Raw genomic sequence first — 19,083 nt, 5'->3', positions numbered from 1 at the left:
TCAGCAAAGAGAACACAGTTACTTATACTATGATCACAAAGGTCATTTATATATAGTATGAAGAGTGTTGGTACTAGAACGCTGCCTTGGGGGACACTGCTATTAACAGGTGCAGGATTTGATAGGGAACTCCCTATTTTGATCACTTGTTGTCTGTTTGACAGGAAGACGGTTATCCAATTATGGAGGGGTCCAGAGATGCCATAGGATTTTAGTTTTAGAAGTAGTTTGTCATGTACCACTGAACCAAAGGCTTTACAGAAGTCTATCTAAATTGCGTCTATTGCTTTGCCCTGATCAAGATTTGTAGTCCATGTTTTTTGCAGAGTAGAAGTTGTAGATTATGGGATGATTTTTTCTGAAACCAAATTGTATATTACAGAGTAGGTTGTTTGTTTCTAGGAGGAGGGTAATGGATTGGTTGATGATTGATTCCATGACTTTGCAGGTGACGCAGCATAAAGAGATTGGTCTGTAATTTTTGACTAGGCTGTGGTCTTCCTTTTTGAAGATAGGGATGCCATGCCTAGTGACCATAGTTTGGGTAAGAAGCTGGTCCTGAAGGATTTTTCAAAGATTATGCTTAAGGGTTCTGCTATAGCAGTGGAAAGCTTTTTTAAGAATTATGCACATAGTCCATCAGATAGATAGAGATGGTTTTAGATTGTGTAGTGCCTTTTCAACATTATCTTCTCGGAAATCTATTTTTGTTAGATCATTGTAGTTATTAGAGGTACGACTAGGGAATGTTGGGCATGAGCCATTGCTGTTTACAAAGCCTGAGCCGAAGAATGTGTTAAAGAGGTTTGCTTTAACTGTTTCATCATTGCATTCGTTATCATTAGGTCCTTTTAGGGGTGGGATGGATCTCGAGTCTTTAACTTTGTTGTTTACAAAATTATAGAAGGCGCAGTTGGATTTTGTGTGCAGAAGGTTTTCTTCTTGTTTGATGTGGTAATTGGTGCATTCAATCCTTATTTGGTGGCATATATTTTTGTAGCGGTTTTTAAAGTTGACTACATAGCCAGTTTTCTTTTTGCCAGAGGGATTTTTTTGGGGGATTGGAGCTTTTTTATTGATATGGGTAATTTGTTTTTCCTGATTTTGGTGGTGGTTTGTGGTATGTACAGTTTAATGACTCTATAGACTTCAAGTAGAAAAACACTATAGTGGTCTTCAGCAGTGATACAGTTAGAGAATAGAATGTGCCAGTCAAGAGATGAGAGGTCGGTGTCTATAAGATCATAGTTGGATTTTTTGAAATTGTTGTTTGGTATCCCATTATTTTTTTTTCTTTCTAATTTTTTTTTATAAAAAAATTTTTTTATTTCCATTTTCCAAGATCATATTTATGTACAATCTATTATCCATCATTATCCATCAATTTTTATTTATTGTTGATTTGGGCCTGCCCGACTGCTACTTCCTTTCTTCACAACCTCTCTCTACCCTGTACTACTTTCCCCTCCTTCATCTCCTTCACTTTACTACTTCCTCTCCTCCTTCTCCACTCCTCGCTTCTTCCACCCTTTCTAACCTTCTTATTCCCCTCCTCCTTCTCAAATCTTTCCTACCTACTTTCTTCCCTCCTTCTACTCCTCTCTCCCTTTCTTTCTGAAATGGCAGTCGGGCAGCCCCAATATCATTTCAAATTTTAATTTCATATCTTCAATCATTACTGTACATTAATAACCAATCCATGTATCATTTCCCCCCCCCCCTCTCCCTTCCCCCAGACTTCCCAGAGCAAATACCGGGTATTATGACCAACAATCACAAGCTAAAATATACAAAATATACATAAACTCCCACCCCTCTCTAAAACTTTAAATTCCCTCACAATAAAAATAAAGAGATAAGAAAGAATAATAAAAAAGAAAAAAGAAAAGGAACAATACCAATACAAAATTAGTCCATCTTCTCAAATTCAAATTTTCTCCACTTGTATATTGCTTCAAATTTCATAAGTCCATTTCTTAAATTACAGTCCATCTTCTCAAGCTCAAATTTTCATCACTTATACATTTCTTCAATTGTCATAACATTTAATGTCCAATCTTCCAATATTACTCCATCAGTCAAATATCATTACGAATAAAGTCTCTCAGATACAATATTTCCAGCTTAACTTCATAACTTTTATTGTCTATAAACGTATCAATTAAAATGAATAATCATTTAATTACATCCACAATATAACAGTAAACAATTAACATCACTACATCCACAACATTATCTAAATTCATAAATTTTACTTTCCATCCTTCACAATTAAATAGTATCATCCCATAGGTTTATACCTTACAAATAACAAATAACAAAAATCCTATAATTTATATCCTAAACAAATCAATTCTAGAAATTAACTGTAATCATCATACTCACGTCGTAAACATTCCTCCCCTCTCCTATTCTATTTTCCATCATCTCCAAACCAGTTAACTTAGCATCAAACAACAAAGGATTCCCATTCTTTAAAACATTAATATAGAAATGTCTTGCTTTCATAACTACACTAAGAAAGGGCCGTGATAGCTCAGGCTGTAAAGAAGCCTGTTATTAGAACACAGCAGCCTGCAATTACTGCAGGTTCAAGCCCGTCCCAAGGTTGACTCAGCCTTCCATCCTTTATAAGGTAGGTAAAATGAGGACCCAGATTGTTGGGGGGGCGCAATAAGTTGACTTTGTAAAAAAAAATATATACAAAATAGAATGAGACTATTGCCTTATACACTGTAAGCTGCCCTGAGTCTTTGGAGAAGGGCGGGATATAAATGTAAACAAAAAAAATAATACTTTCTACCTCTAAAATTCACTGACAAACCCATTGGAACTTCCCATCTAAAATATATCTGATGTTTCTTAAACTCATCCACTAAAAAAGCAAATTCTCTTCTCTTTCTTAACATTTCAGGAGGAATTTCCTTCATCATTTTTATATCTTGTCCCAATATTTGAAATTTATTTTTATAAAAGGCTTGCAAAATTTCATACCTAATCTTTTTAGTTGTAAAATAAATAACCACATCCCTCAGTACTCTATTTTGTCTTGCCCACCAAGAATTAACACGATAAATTCTTTCAATATTAATCTCAAAGTCTTCTGGCTCCACACCCTTTATCTGAGCAAAGGCTTGCGTAAAAATCTCTTTTAAATTTTCCTTCCTACTTTGCTTCAACCCCCTCACCCTTATAGCATATTCCATCAATCTATATTGTAATATTAGTCTTTCTTCATCCGTCCTATCTACCTTTGCCTGTATATCTTCCATCTTATTATCTAAGTTCCAGTTGTTTTGATTCTTTTGAATTTCCTCTATTTTTCTTTGCAACTCTAAATTAGCTTTATTGATTTCTTCAAGATTATCTTCCATCTGAATACAAGAGCTTAATATTTGCGCAGTTGCATCCTTTACCATTTTCATTTCCCTCTTCTGCTCTTCATTTTTTAAAAATTTGTTTATTATTTTCCACTTTTATTATACAATCTATTAAATTTTGTCTTTAATATTTTAAACAATGTCTAATTAACAAGGTATTCTAATCTATTCATGAGAACCAGGCTGGATGTCAGGCTGCCTCTGATTATATTTAGGGAAGAATACACCTTGACTTCATTTGCAAATAAAGAAAAGTACTTTTACTAAATACATCATGACTGCAGCAGTATAAAGTTGGATCTGAGACAAAATATGGCTAACATTCCATATCCCCCCATTTGTCCCTCCTCTCCTCAGGAGGTCAGGCTGGTCTGGTCCAATGCCAGCTCCTTCTCGGCCCCCCGTGGTAATCTTCTTCCGCCGGTCTCTAGCTGTTAATCATCTCAGGAATGCAGTCTCTGTTGAAAAAGCCCGCGCTCTAACATTCAACCGTTAATCACCCCTCCCCTTCTGTTATGTCAGACGACACTCTTAAAGGGCCCTCTTCCCTTACCCTGTATAGGGCAGTGATACATCTTACATCCTTAAACTATTTTACATTACAGAAAGAACCCATTACATTCTAACTACTGAATATAAATTGTACAAAAAATATGTGAGGATTGGAGTGGAGGCTGACACTGGATTTATTAAAATCTAATATTTTGGATTTGATCTGACCTCAAATGTAACACAGCTTTATTCACTGCTTTTTCAGATCAATCATAGAACAGCTGCAGAGGCTCTGAGCGATAAAAGTCAATTCCCTTTTTTTCACCATATGGTCCCCAAAGAAGGGATCCAGTACCCAGCAATTGTCCAACTGCTCCTCCACTTCAGATGGACCCTGATTGGCCTCTTTGCTTCAGACACAGAGAAAGGAGAGCATTTCATGAGGACTTTCACTCCTAAACTTGTCAGGAGTGGAATTTGTGTGGTTATATCACTACGATTCTCAAAGATTGAACATGCAGCCCCCCTCAGGGAGGCCCTCTCTAAGTGGAGACAAGTCAACGTTTTTGTTCACTTCATAGAAGTTGATTCCATTTCGGACAGAATTCTTCCTTTCCATGAAACATTTCTGCATTTACCAGGACCCATTGAAGGGAAAGTCTGGATCCTCACAAATTTTCTATGGTATGAAATAAAGAAGCACAGACTTCTCAAATACATCCATAGTATTTGGAACTTTGCTTATGTGGCAAAAGACAGGCCAATGGATGATGCCTTTGAACCCCATTTCTTTGTGGAAAAAAAGTTTCAAGATCCTTATTTCCGCTGTTCTCTTTCAAAGAACGTCTTTTCTGTCAAAGGCCGCAGAAGATGCACCCAGAAAGCCCCACTGGAGACCCAGGAGAAAAGGAACAGGATCCGGATGCCAAATGACTATCTATTTTACACTATAATTAAGACTCTGATCCATGTCTTGAATGCTGCATATTCCTCCAGATCGAGGAGGAGAAGGAAGGAGGGAGAAAAGACGTTGGGGTCTCCAAGGCTGCAGCCATGGCAGGTAAGGGGTCCCGATATGGATCCATTAATCTTAGATCACTGGGGGGTTTCAAATTTTTTACTACCGGTTCTGTGGGTGTGGCTTGGTGGGTATGGCATGGTTTGGTGGACGTGGCTTGGTGGGCGTGGCAGGGGAAGGATACTGTAAGATCTCCATTTCCTCCCGATCAGCTGGGAATTGGGAGGCAGAGAATAGATGGCGGTGGGGCCAGTCAGAATTTTTATTACTAGTTCTCCGAACTACTTAAAATTTCCGCTACCGGTTCTCCAGAACTGGTCAGAACCTGCTGAAACCCCACCTCTGCCTTAGATCCTTTGGAGAAGGAAACCAGGGGAGAGGGAGGGGACCAACTCAACAGATCCGGCCAATTGAATTACTCAGAGAATAATGTTTCCAAAGACTAAATATCATGGCATTTTGATATTTTGCACTGCTAATTTGAAAATGCTGTATTCTTTTTGAAATAAATTCCTGTATGTATGGGTTTTTGATTAGCATTGTGGATTTTTAACTTTATAAATTTGAAGGAGACCTTGAGACCATCTATCCCAATCCCTCCTCTCTGCAAGAATCCCAGTTAAAAGCTTCTCTGACTGATGGCTGCTCAGTCTTTGCATTCAGATAATCCTGAACTGAGACTGAGCTTCCCTGCTTTACTGGCTCAGCTCTAAAACAGCTCATCCTTTTATCATATTTTTTTCTCTCATTCAGCTAAAATCTCCTCTCTTGGAACTGAATTCTTTTTTCTGTGTCTCACACTCTGGAATAATAGCGAGCAGATCTTTCACTCGTGTGTAACGTGTGTCAGTGATTGGAAGAGGGCTGTATCCTCCCTTCTCCAACCGAGAGATTGTGTCAGTTGGAAAAGGGGCTCCCAGACTCCTCCTGATCTTCAGCTCTTCTCCTTGTGGTCTTTCCTCAAGGCGAAGAGCAGCTCCTTTCATCTCTTCCTTGCCTTCCTTGTCCTTCCCTGAAGTTCAGGTAGATATTTTGCAAATTCTCCTCCAAGCTTTGTGCCTACAAGGGGTCCTGGTCCTTGAGTTGGGGCCCCCAAAACCACAACGTTCACTTCCTGAGATTCTTATGGCTGCATTTGCCTTCTTTCCATGAACATCTCCCTGATGACTCAGATTCTGTTTCCAGAACTAGGATTTTGAGATCATTTTCGCAAACATGCATATCAGATTTGGTATCCCTCAACTTTCTTCCAGTCCATCATGAATGTTCTTATATGAGACTCTATTACTGTTAGTCAAGTCCTAGTTGCTAAAAATCAGGTATTTTTCTATTGCTTTTTAATCATGCACCCTTCTCTGTGTGGAAATCATAAATATTTTTTTGAAAACTTAATACTACTTTCATTAAATTTCATTTTATTCAGAAAGGTAAAAAACAAACTTCAAAAAATAAAACTATTACAAAGAAAACAAAATTAGACAAAACATTTTTTAAAAATTGTGCATTAAAAAGAGATGAAACCACCTATGCATATGTCGTTCACCAGATGAATACTGACAGATATATTATAGCAGTAATAATTTATCCCCCTTGCAAAATAGGTCCACAATTATAAACTACACATCTATTTTCAATTACTTGACTTGTCATCTATCTGCTGTATATAAAAAACATAGTTAACAGGCAATCCAGCAATAAAGTTAAGTTTCAAAACTTCAAAACCATCTGTTATCTGCTACTATATTTAACTCTCACACAATTTACAGGGGCTTCTTATCTACCACAGACCACCACAATCATGATCTCTGATCCATCCAGAATCTGTCCAGGGTTAAACATCTTTGTTTGGTTCTTAATACCGTGTTTCCCTGAAACTAAGACATGTCCCGATAATAAGCCCAATTGGGCTTTCGAGCGCATGCCTTAAAATAAGCCCCCCAAATACTTAATGCATGTGTGGGGGAAGAGAGGGGGCACATCAGAGTCACTGCCTCCTGAGATCAACAGGCCTGATTCGGTGAGCCGGAGGCACCGCTGCCACTCAGGAGAAGAAGAGAGAGAGGAGGCGCTACAAGGGAGCCCATTTCTGACGTTCTTCTCCTCCTGGGCGGTGGCAGCGCATTCAGCTCCCCGAATCTGGCTTGCCAATCTCAGCCAGCAAGGGGGAGTGGCAGGTGGGGAGGGGAGGGGCGGCAGAGAAGTGAGCTGCATGGAGTGAGATGGGGCTCCCCATGCCGTCTCTTCTCCCCCCCCTTGCCGGGCATGGCAGGAACTGGAAGTCAGATAAGACACGGCTGAGAAGTGAGAGGTGTGTCTTACCTGACTTCCAGCTCCTGCCATTCCTGGTCGGCATGCGATGGAGGAAAGTCCGTCCATCCGTGGGGAAGCGTGGCTGGCAAGAGTCCTACTGGGGTGGCCGGCCATTGAGGTGGGGGGAAACAGAGGGTCACTCGAAGCCCAGCGAGGCACCTGGTCCCGCTCAGCCCTTGAGAGACTCTGTCTTGAGGCGGCTGAGGTGGGCGCCATGGCTCCGGAGGGGGAGCGCAAGCAGCTCGTACTTGTCCTGCAGGCAGGTTGAGATGGTCAGCATCTCCTTGAGGAGGGCCCGCGCATGCACCAGCATCCCCAGGAAGTCTCCTTGTGGCTCTCGTGCTCCTGGCCCTGCCGAAACTAGTTTTCCAGCTTCCCCAGCAACTCCTCCGAGTTGGCAGGCATGAAATAGTGATACAACGTCCCGTTGGACACCTTCGGATAAAGCGGGTCATGGAAATAGTCGTGGCACAAGCTGATCAAACTACTCAGCAGCCACATCGAGAGGACCCCCAGCAGCATCTCGGGGGTGGGGGAGGGAAGCTGCCCCGACACTCTAAGCGTCCCGAAGTGGAGGAGGGCAAAGGCAACTCCGGTCGTGCCTAGTTTCAAGTCCTCCGGTTGGGGCCGCCTTCCTTGCAGGGCTTCATTGGGACGCTGTTGTTGGCCCTTCTTGCTCCCCGTGGAGAGTTCCCCTTTGCCCCCGATTTGCCAGCTAGAACTTTGGGGGCTTTTTTGTGACCCGATCCTCACAAGCAATCCTGCGGGCAAGAACCGGCCATGCCTCTCCCACTTCAGGGACAAGACCCCCGATAATAAGGCCAAGGCCATTTTTCATGGGTCAAAAGAAAAGAAGACCCTGTCTTATTTTCAGGGAAACACGGTAATAATACATTTCCTTAAAATTGTAATTAGGATCTTTCCCAACAATTCCTTTCCATTCCCCAAAGTCATAGGACCTCCCGTAAATTGAAACACGATGACTCTTAAGACTTGTTTTCCAGTTAAATATGAGAAGTCCATTCCCCAATCTCCCTCCATCTTCTTGAAAGGATCCATTTCATTGGTCATCCGTTCTGTCCACTTTGAGTCTTCAGGGTCCATGGCCTCTCCAGCCATCTCCAAGTAGCCTCCCTTCAAACTGGACTCCTCCTTCAGGGATGCCAGCAGCAAATGAAGTTCCAGTCCATCCATCCATCCAATTCAACAATTATTGCTTGCTTCTGATTATTGCATTTAAATTGATTTAAAACCATTGCTTGACATAGTGTAAGCCGCCCTGAGTCTTCGGAGAAAAGTGGGATATAAATGCAAAAAAAAAGAAGAAGAAGAAGTTTCAAATAAGGCTTGTAAGATGAAATTAGCTTACTCTAAAGTCGCATTAATTACCATATTAATGAGAACATAGAAAAATTGATGACCAATGGCAAATTGTTATCCATCACCTTCAGGTTTCATAGGAGAGATTTAAAAAGGGTTAAAAATTATTTGAGTATCATTTTGAAGACAGTTTTTATCCACTTATTTATCCTACCATCCGCCCCTCAGGTTTCTAATCACAGTAAGTCCAGTAAGATCACCATTGTTCCCATAATCTCTTTAGGAAGTTAATGATATGGGAGAAGGACTTTTGGGATGAGGAGAAGAGAGGCTGCCTAGGGAAGGAGCAGATAAGAGGGGAGAATCCAGCAGCTGCATAATGGGAGAGAAAGAAACTCAGAAAGGATCCTGGCTAACTTTTCAGGCTTAAAAAGAGAGTTGGTGGGAGATTTGTACTTCCAGATTTGAAAAATGTTGTTAATGTCGCATTACAGTCAAGCAGAATTAGCACATCTGGATGTTTTCCATCAGGATGATCAGAGAGAAAATTAACCTGACAACTTTCTTCGTGATCAAGCCATGCTTTCTGGGAATCAACCTGTTGTTTTCAAAGAGTTTATGAATCACCTTTTTTCCCCCTCTGTTCATTTTATTTCCCATCTGCTCTAGAATGTTCCCTATAATTCACCAATTGTGTCAATTATATTTTCTCTATATTTTGTCAGTATATGATTGACAATTTTTTCTCAAACTTTTTTATTCATTTATGAAGATAATGGCAGTATTTGTATCCTATTTAACCATATTTGGAGATTAGACAATTGTAGAAGAAAAATTCAATGTGAGATAAGAAACAAAGTTTTCAGTTTTTCAGATTCCTGGATCTTCCCATTCTAGTTTCATCCCTTTCTGAAGAAGAACCAGTTTTTCAATATTTCCCAGTTTACACTGTACTTGGACCAAAATGGAGAGATAACAGCAGATCTGGGCATTAAAAGCTACTTGTTTCTCCCCAAGGAGGATGTCAAGATAGAGACTCTGGCGTATTTTGAAAGACAGAGACTTTCTATCAGACAAGGTGCCCTTTCATGGCTAAAGTTGCTCAATAAGGTGGGAGAAATTTTGGTGTCTTTTCTCTGTTTTCCAAAGCCTGAGGTCCCATTTCAAGTGGGCAAGCCTAGAGTCTCCAGGGTGGTTGGCCTTCCAGGCCAGTTGGTGTCATCTAATGGAAGTTCTTCAACAGTGGAGAGGCTTTGCCATGTTTTATGGAAACCTTTCAAGATCTTACTGGTCAGAGGTTTCTTTCTTCATCAGTGTTTAATTTCATATTAAAAAATCTAATAGAATAAAAGTTTCCTAAATCTTTTACAGTAAATTTTATTCTCAGTTTTAATATGAATATATCATCATGCTTAAATCTTTTTTCAATTCCATACCTCTAGACTTTATTAAATAGAAAAGTACTTTATTGTAATATTAAATTCCAAAAGCAGCAGGCAGGAACTAAATGAAGAATCTGCCAGTTATTATACCTCCTGCATCTATTTAGAAGTAGTCAGAGATTTTGTGTTTACCTCAGTGAAGACCAGAGGCTACTTGTCTCCATCCATTTCTACCTCCATTTTCCATGGACGGAGAGTCCTAACACCTTTTCTTTGGCATTCCTTGTTTCTCTGCTTAGTCCCTGCCTCAGTCCAGATGTGTGGAAAATTGTCACCCTGGATTTGTCAAGAAGGCTCGAGAAGGAGAGCCAGTTTGCTGCTACGACTGCGTTCCTTGTCCGGAGGGGACCTTCTCCACTCAGGAAGGTGGGTCACACGAGGAAAATGGGAGGCTTTGTGGAACTGGATTCATCCAGAGCATTTTCATCAAAGTGCAAGTTAAAAGACAGATTGAAGCTCATCTGGTTTTTTCCCCCCAATCTGCACAATTTCTTATTTAAAAGGAAGTAAATCAAAAAGACTTTGAAGGAGGGGCTGGGAGGAGATGGGAGGAGGGGGTGGCAGACTGGGCAAGCTTTACTAACAGCAGAGGAAATATCTCTCCTGCTTTCTAGTTTGGATATGTGCTGCTAAGTTCACCTTTCTAGGAACATCTGAGTTCTTTGAAACTTTTTGAATTGTTTTAGGTCCACCTTCTGAGAGACCTTGCAATCCACTGTATATTGGATCCTCCCCTTGAGGATCACTAAGAAAGTGACACTGGTCCATAATGTGGTGCTGTGGATAGTTATGGAGGGGAACTCATTACACAAATATTCTACTGCTCATGTAGATCAATCAATCCATCAGAAGAGAGCTGGAAGGGACCTTGGAGGTCTTCTAGTCCTACCCCCTGCCCAAGCAGGAGACCCTATACCATTTCAAAGGAATGACTGTTTAATGAAATTGTTAAGAAATACTTCTTAGAAAATGCCTGTGGTATCAGTTGTTATCCAAAGAAGTTATTTTCTGTAAGAAAATACATACCGCCCTGTACACCGCCCTGAGTCCTTCGGGAGAAGGGCGGTATAAAATTTTAATTAATAATAATAATAATAATAATAATAAAAATAAAAGGACAGAATAAAAGGACACCAGGGCCTCTGGTGGCTCAGACTGGTAAGACAGTCTGTTATTAACAGCACTGCTTGCAATTACTGCAGGTTCAAATCCCACCAGGCCCAAGGTTGACTCAGCCTTCCATCCTTTATAAGGTAGGTAAAATGAGGACCCAGATTGTTGGGGGCAATAAGTTGACTTTGTATATAATATACAAAAGGATGAAGACTATTGCTTGACATAGTGTAAGCCGCCCTGAGTCTTTGGAGAAGGGCGGGATATAAATGCAAATTAAAAAAAAAATTAAATAAAGTTGCTTTTTGCTTTCTCAGATACCAAAAAGTGCACCAAGTGTCCAGATGATAAATATCCAAATGAAGCCAGAGTCCAATGTATCCCCAAAGTTATAACCTTCCTGTCTTATGAAGAACATCTGGGCATCATCCTGGTCTCTTGTGCCCTACTCTTGTTCTTAATCATAGGACTTGCCTTAATCATCTTCATTAAATACCGAGAAACTCCCCTTGTCAAAGCCAACAACCGGGACCTCTCCTACATCCTCCTGGTCTCCCTCCTGCTTTGCTTCTTGTCTCCTCTTCTCTTCATTGGTCAACCAAGGAAAGCCACCTGCCTTCTCCGACAGACGGTCTTCAGCCTCATCTTCTCGGTTGCCATTTCTTCTCTCTTGGCCAAAACCATCACGGTGGTGCTGGCCTTCCTGGCCACAAAACCAGGAAACCGGGTGAAGAGATGGTTGGGGAAGAGCTTGGCCAACTCCATCATCCTTTCTTCTTCTGGTGTCCAAATTATCATCTGCTCCACCTGGCTGGGAGTTTCTCCCCCCTTCCCTGACTCTGACCTCCACTCCCAGCCTGGAGAGATCATCCTGCAATGCAACGAAGGGGCCGTTGTCCTGTTCTACATCACCCTCAGCTACATGGGCTTCCTGGCTGCCATCTGCTTCACGGTGGCTTTCCTGGCCAGGAATCTGCCTGGGGCCTTCAACGAAGCCAAGCTGATCACCTTCAGCATGCTGGTCTTCTGCAGTGTCTGGGTGACTTTTGTGCCCACCTACCTGAGCACCAAAGGGAAATACATGGTGGCTGTGCAGGTCTTCTCCATCCTGGCCTCCAGTGCTGGGCTGCTGGGCTGCATCTTTATCCCCAAGTGCTACATTATCCTTCTGAGGCCGGACCTGAACACAAAGGAGCAGCTTACAGCCAGAACAAATGTAAAAACATGAAATATAAAACCATTATTATATTTCAAGTGGTGCTAAAGTTTCTTTTATTTGGAAAAAGGTTTTCTTTCCACTTAGGTAGTATGCAGGAATTAAAGAAAACTACATGTATATGTTTTTGTAGTTCCCTTCCCTTTCGTCTCAATAAATCTTGCTGAAGAGAACTCTAAGAAGGTCAATTAACCTGATACTATATAAAAAAATCATTTGAGCCATTGTTCTTACTGACAGAGGGCTAAAAGTATAAATATGTGAGGGAGAGAGTAGGAAAAGAGATAAGAGGGAAGCTGTGGGAACCAATTTCAAGCATGTTGCAGGTTAACCTTCATGAGAACCATTGGAATGCCAGAATGAGCTGGAATGCCATGTTGGACTTTCTCTCAGCAGGGAAGCAAATCTTCATGTGCTGATTTCCTGATAAAACCCACTTTGCAGAAAGTGTTGACTACAAATGCTGTCTAGGATTTCACTTTGGAGTTGTTTTTACTTAGTTGTCTACCTGTCAGGCTACCTCTGATTATAACTAGGAAAGAATTCACCTTGACTTCATTTGGAATAAAGAAAAGTACTTTTACTAGTTACAGTCTTGATGGCAGCTTAGTTAAGTTGGATCTGAGACAAAATATGGCTAACATATCATATCCCCCCAATTGTCCCTCCTCCTTCAGGAGGTCAGGCTGGTCTGGTCCAATGCCAACTCCTTCTCGGCCCCTCGTGGTAATCTTCTTCCACAGGTCTCTAGTTGTCAATCATCTTAGGAATGCAGTTTCTGTTGGAAAAGCCCGCGCTGTTAACACTCAGCCGTCAATCACCCCTCCCCCACTGTTATGTCAGCCGACACTCTTAATAGGCTCCTTTCCCTTACCCTGTACGGTGGTATGATACATTTCATTTCCTTAATTGTTTTATAATACAGAAATAAACAGTTCATATTCTATCTACTGATATAAATTATTCAAAAGTATACGAAGATTGGAGTGGAGGCTGACATTCGGCCCTCCTGCAACAAGGACGTCAGTCCTAGAAAGAAAAAAGAGAAGTTAGGGTTTGTCAGGATATTTTTTATAGAATTGTGCTATCTTTTCCGAAGCACGAACATCTTCTTTGTTCACCCATTCAGCTTGGGATAAAGGGAAGTGTTTCCAAGCAATGAGATATTGAATTTTATTTCTATGTTTTCTTGAATCTAATATTTCTTTTATTTCAAAATGTTGTTCGCCCTCTATGAGAATTGGTATAGGCGGGGTTGTATGGCTAGTACGGAAAGTAGACGTGTGTTCCGGTTTTAGCAAGCTCACATGGAAAACGGGGTGAATTCTCCTAAGTGTTTTTGGTAATTCTAGTTGTACTGTCACGGGGTTGATGATTTTTTTATTTTTTTTTATTCAAAAAGTTTTACAAAATTTTTTCTTATCCCCCTCCTCCCTCCAGGAGGTCCTCCCCCGACTTCCCGAATCTAACACAGGTATAGTTAAAGATAAAACAAACATATGCTAAAAATTTTTCGTCCCAACTTAATTATACCCCTACAATCATCAGTTCCTAACTTCCCCCCAAAGCAATCAAACATAATACATCATAATCATTCAAAAACAGTCTGATAACTCTTAGTCTGATATCTACGTTGAATATAGTCAATCCATTTTTTCCATTCCTTTAAGTATCTTTCTTGCGTATTGTCTTTCAAAAAGGCTGATATCTTCGCCATCTCAGCCAAATTGGCAACTTTCAATATCCATTCTTGTATTGTTGGTACTTCTTTTTTCTTCCAATATTGTCCTATTAATAATCTTGCTGCAGTTATTAGATTTAAAATCAATTTAGTCTCAATTACTGTACAATCCATAATAATTCCCAACAAGAAAAATTGCGGCAGGAACTTTATCTTCTTTTTCAGAACATTTTGTAAAATCCACCAAATTTTTATCCAAAAGGCCTTTATGTCCTTACAAGTCCATTTCAAAGTGTTGTTCTCCTCTATGAGAATTGGTATAGGAGGGGGTGTACGGTTAGGACGGAAAGTAGACGTGTGTTCAGGTTTCAGCAAACTCACATGGAAAACGGGGTGGATTCTCCTAAGTGTTTTTGGTAAATCTAGTTGTACCATCACGGGGTTGATGATTTTTACTATGGGGAAAGGTCCCACATATTTGGGTCCAAGTTTCTTATATTTCTGAGTGGTTTGAAGATATTTGGTGGAAAGATAAACTTTATCGCCCACTTGGTATTTGTTCTCAGGGGACCTTTTTTTATCTGCTTGTTTTTTATGTGCACGGTGAGCGTCGTCGATCGCTTTGCGAGTCATTTTCCATGTGCTTTGTATTTGATCTATCCATTCTGACAAAGAGGAAACAGTGGTTTCTTCCTTTGGAAGTTCAGAGATAGGAACAAAATCTTGACCTGAAGCTATTTTAAAGGGAGTAAATCCCGTGCTACTATGAATTGAGTTGTTGTAGGCAACTTCAGCAAAAGGTAAGAGGTCTGCCCAATTGTCTTGCTGGTAGTTAACATAACATCGTAGATATTGTTCTAGTACAGAGTTCGAACGTTCACAACTTCCATTAGTCTGGGGATGATGGGAGGAGCTTAATCCTTGGGCGGAGCCAATGAGTCGTAAAAATTCTTTCCAAAATTGAGAAGTGAATTGAACTCCTCGATCTGAAATGATGCGCTCAGGAACTCCGTGGAGTCTATAAATGTGTTGTACAAACAACTTTGCTAGAGTCTTTGAGGAGGGTATTTTTGAACATGGAATAAAATGGACTTGTTTGGAGAAAAGGTCAGTCACAACCCATATAACAGTATTGCCTGAACTTTCAGGTAGTTCCACTATGAAATCCATGGATATTTCTTTCCATGGGGTTCCTGGCCTAGCTACCGTTTGAAGTAGCCCAGGAGGTTTTCCCGGAGGCCTTTTGGATGATGCGCAAATAGGGCAACTTGCTACATATGCTTGAATGTCTTTCTTAAGACTTGGCCACCAAAATTGTCTTTTAAGAAGATGCAAGGTTTTCACAAATCCAAAATGTCCTGCCATTTTGGCATCATGGCATCATTGTAGGATGGTTTCTCTGAGTGATAGAGGAACATATAGTTTTGTTCCGATCCAAGCTAGTCCATCACGGAGTGTGCATTCATGGGAATGCGCTAAGTACCAGTCATCGGTGTTTAAAGCTTCTTTAAACGACTTGGTCAGTTCATCTGGGAGTGAGGTTTCGGCTTTGGAGTGGCTTCTAGTTATAGCCGGGGCCGCTAACTGTTGCACAGGAAGTATTGGCTGAACCACTTCGGAGCGAGTGCAATTGTATTGGGGCAAACGTGAGAGAGCATCCGCTAAGAAGTTTTTTCCCCCAGGAATGTAATGCAAAGTGAAATTAAAGCGGTTAAAATATTGAGCCCAGCGGGCTTGTTTAGGTGAAAGTTTTCTAGGAGTCTTCAGGGCTTCTAGATTTTTGTGATCAGTCCAAACTTCAAAAGGATGATTTGAACCCTCTAAGAATTGTCTCCACGTCCGTAGAGCCCAATGAACTGCAAATGCTTCCTTTTCCCAAATAGCCCATCGTCTTTCAGTTTCAGTCAATTTTCGAGAAGTGAAAGCACAGGGTTGTAGTTTACCATCAGCATTGTTTTGGAATAAAACGGCTCCGACTGCTACATCACTGGCATCCGCTTGTATTACAAAAGGAACATCCATGTCAGGGTGTTTTAAAATAGGTTCGGCGGCAAAGAGTCGTTTCAATTTTTCAAACGCTGCCTGACATTCCATTGTCCATTCGAGAGGTAATGATGGTTTGGGTTTTGTGTCTCCTTTAGTTTTCAAGAGGTTGGTGATTGGCAAAGCAATTTGAGCAAAGGAGGGGATGAATTGACGATAGAAATTTGCGAATCCTAAAAAACTTTGCAGTTGCTTGCGTGTGCGTGGGGGGGCCCATTCCAAGACAGCTTTCACTTTTTCTGGATCCATTTCTAATCCATCAGCTGAGATGCGATACCCTAAGTAGTCTATTTTAGTTTGATGGAAATCACATTTGGATAGCTTGCAATACAGTTCTGCAGATAATAACTTTTTGAGAACAGCTCTTACTAGTTTAATATGTTCTTCCATTGTTTCGGTATAGATAAGTATGTCGTCAAGGTAGACAAGAACCCCTTTGAACAAATGCTGATGGAGTATTTCATTTATTAGTTGCATAAAAACTGCGGGCGCCCCCTGCAGTCCAAAGGGCAGTACTCGAAACTGGAAGCATCCTAGTGGACAGTTGAAAGCGGTTTTCCATTCATCCCCCTCCTTTATACGAACTCTGTAGTAAGCTTCTCGCAGGTCCAGTTTGGTGAAGAACTTTCCCTTCGCTAAATGTGCTAACATATCATATCCCCCCAATTGTCCCTCCTCCTTCAGGAGGTCAGGCTGGTCTGGTCCAATGCCAACTCCTTCTCGGCCCCTCGTGGTAATCTTCTTCCACAGGTCTCTAGTTGTCAATCATCTTAGGAATGCAGTTTCTGTTGGAAAAGCCCGCGTTCTTAACACTCAGCCATTAATCACCCCTCCCACACTGTTATGTCAGCCGACACTCTTAATAGGCTCCTTTCCCTTACCCTGTACAGTGGTATGATACATCTCATTTCCTTAATTGTTTTATAATACAGAAATAAACATTTCACATTCTATCTACTGATATAAATTATTCAAAAGTATACGAAGATTGGAGTGGAGGCTGACAAGGAGGGAGTAACAGCGGGGGTTTGGAATGTTAGCCATATTTTAGAATAGAATAGAATAGAATTTTATTGGCCAAATGTGATTGGACACACAAGGAATTTGTCTTGGTGCATATGCTCTCAGTGTACATAAAAGAAAAGATACGTTCATCAAGGTACAACATTTACAACACAATTGATGATCAATATATCAATATAAATCATAAGGATTGCCAGCAACAAGTTATAGTCATACAGTCATAAGTGGAAAGAGATTTGTGATGGGAACTATGAAACGATTAATAGTAGTGCAGATTCAGTAAATAGTCTGACAGTGTTGAGGGAATTATTTGTTTAGCAGAGTGATGGCCTTCGGGAAAAAACTGTTCTTGTGTCTAGTTGTTCTGGTGTGCAGTGCTCTATAGCGTCGTTTTGAGGGTAGGAGTTGAAACAGTTTATGTCCAGGATGCGAGGGATCTGCAAATATTTTCACGGCCCTCTACTTGATTCGTGCAGTATACAGGTCCTCAATGGAAGGCAAGTTGGTAGCAATTATTTTTTCTGCAGTTCTAATTATCCTCTGAAGTCTGTGTTTTTCTTGTTGGGTTGCAGAACCGAACCAGACAGTTATAGAGGTGCAAATGACAGACTCAATAATTCCTCTGTAGAACTGGATCAGCAGCTCCTTGGGCAGTTTGAGCTTACTGAGTTGGCGCAGAAAGAACATTCTTTGTTGTCCTTTTTTAATGATGTTTTTGATGTTAGCTGTCCATTTGCGATATGATAGAACCCAGAAATTTGAAGGTTTCTACTGTTGATACTGTGTTGTCTAGTATTGTGAGAGGTGGAAGTATGGAAGGGTTTTTCCTAAAGTCTACCACCATTTCTACGGTTTTGAGTGTGTTCAGTTCCAGATTGTTTTGGTTGCACCACAAGGCTAGTCGTTCGACCTCTCGTCTATATGCGGATTCGTCATTGTCTCGAATGAGACCAATCACTGTTGTGTCATCTGCGAACTTCAGTAGCTTAACAAATGGATCATTGGAGATGCAGTCATTGGTATACAGAGAGAAGAGAAGTGGGGAGAGCACACAGCCTTGGGGGGCCCCTGTGCTAATTTACAGGTATTTGATGTGATCTTGCTTAGCTTCACCTGCTGCTTCCTGTTTGTTAGGAAGCTTGTGATCCACTTACAAGTCTGTTCCGGTACCTGTAGCTGGTTTAGCTTAGTTAGAAGAATGTCTGGAATGATGGTATTGAATGCTGAACTAAAGTCTACAAAAAGGACCCTTGCATAGGTCTTTGGAGACTCAAGATGTTGTAGGATGTAGTGCAGAGCCATATTAACAGCATCATCTGTTGATCTATTTGCTCGGTATGCAAATTGCAAGGGGTCTAACAGCGGATTCGTGATGGTTTTCAGGTAGGAAAGCACTAGCCTTTCAAAGGTTTTCGTGACTACAGATGTTAGAGCAACTGGTCTGTAGTCATTCAGTTCCTTGATGGTGGGCTTCTTCGGCACTGGGATGATGGTAGAGTGTTTGAAGCAAGAAGGAACATAGCACATCTCTAGTGATTTATTGAAAATATGGGTGAAGATGGGGGCCAATTGGTCAGCACAGACTTTTAAGCAAGAAGGAGTTATCTTGTCTGGGCCTGGAGCTTTTCCTGGCTTTTGTCTGTGAAATAGGTCCTGCACTTCCTTTTCTGTGATCACTAGGGGTTGTGAACCCAATGAAATGGGGTCAGTTGTAGGAGGCTTGGCTGTTGTTGGTGTGTCTGAGATGGAGGTTGTGGAGATAGGTGACTGTAGTTTCCTTTCAAACCTGTAGTAAAACTCATTCAGGTCATCTGCCAGTTGTTGATTACCTTCAGCTTGGGAAGGACGTTTGCCATAGCCGGTGATATTTTTAGAGTTTTCCACATGTTTGCTGGTTCATTTGTTGAAAATTGATTCTTTAGCTTTTCAGAGTAGCTTCTTTTGCTGCTCTTATCTCCTTGTTAGTGCATTTCTGGCCTGATTGTACAGCATTTTATCACCTTTTCTGTAGGCTTCCTCTTTGGAATGTCGTAGCTGCTTAAGTT

General features: G+C 41.0%; 1 protein-coding gene across 1 annotated transcript in view; it reads right to left on the bottom strand.

Moving 5' to 3' along the window:
- Positions 1-7,560: 7,560 nt before the first annotated feature.
- Positions 7,561-19,083, bottom strand: part of LOC131204984 (uncharacterized) — a 30,468-nt gene continuing 18,945 nt past the window's right edge. Inside the window, exon 3 of the mRNA XM_058196726.1 lies at positions 7,561-7,992. Within this exon, the coding sequence (XP_058052709.1) occupies positions 7,561-7,992 (432 nt within the window). The remainder of the gene's footprint in view (positions 7,993-19,083) is intronic.

This window comes from Ahaetulla prasina, chromosome 11, assembly GCF_028640845.1.
Source record: "Ahaetulla prasina isolate Xishuangbanna chromosome 11, ASM2864084v1, whole genome shotgun sequence".
NCBI lineage: Eukaryota > Metazoa > Chordata > Lepidosauria > Squamata > Colubridae > Ahaetulla > Ahaetulla prasina.
Note: the sequence above shows the minus strand (reverse complement) of the source record. Positions and strands in the feature narration are given on the sequence as shown.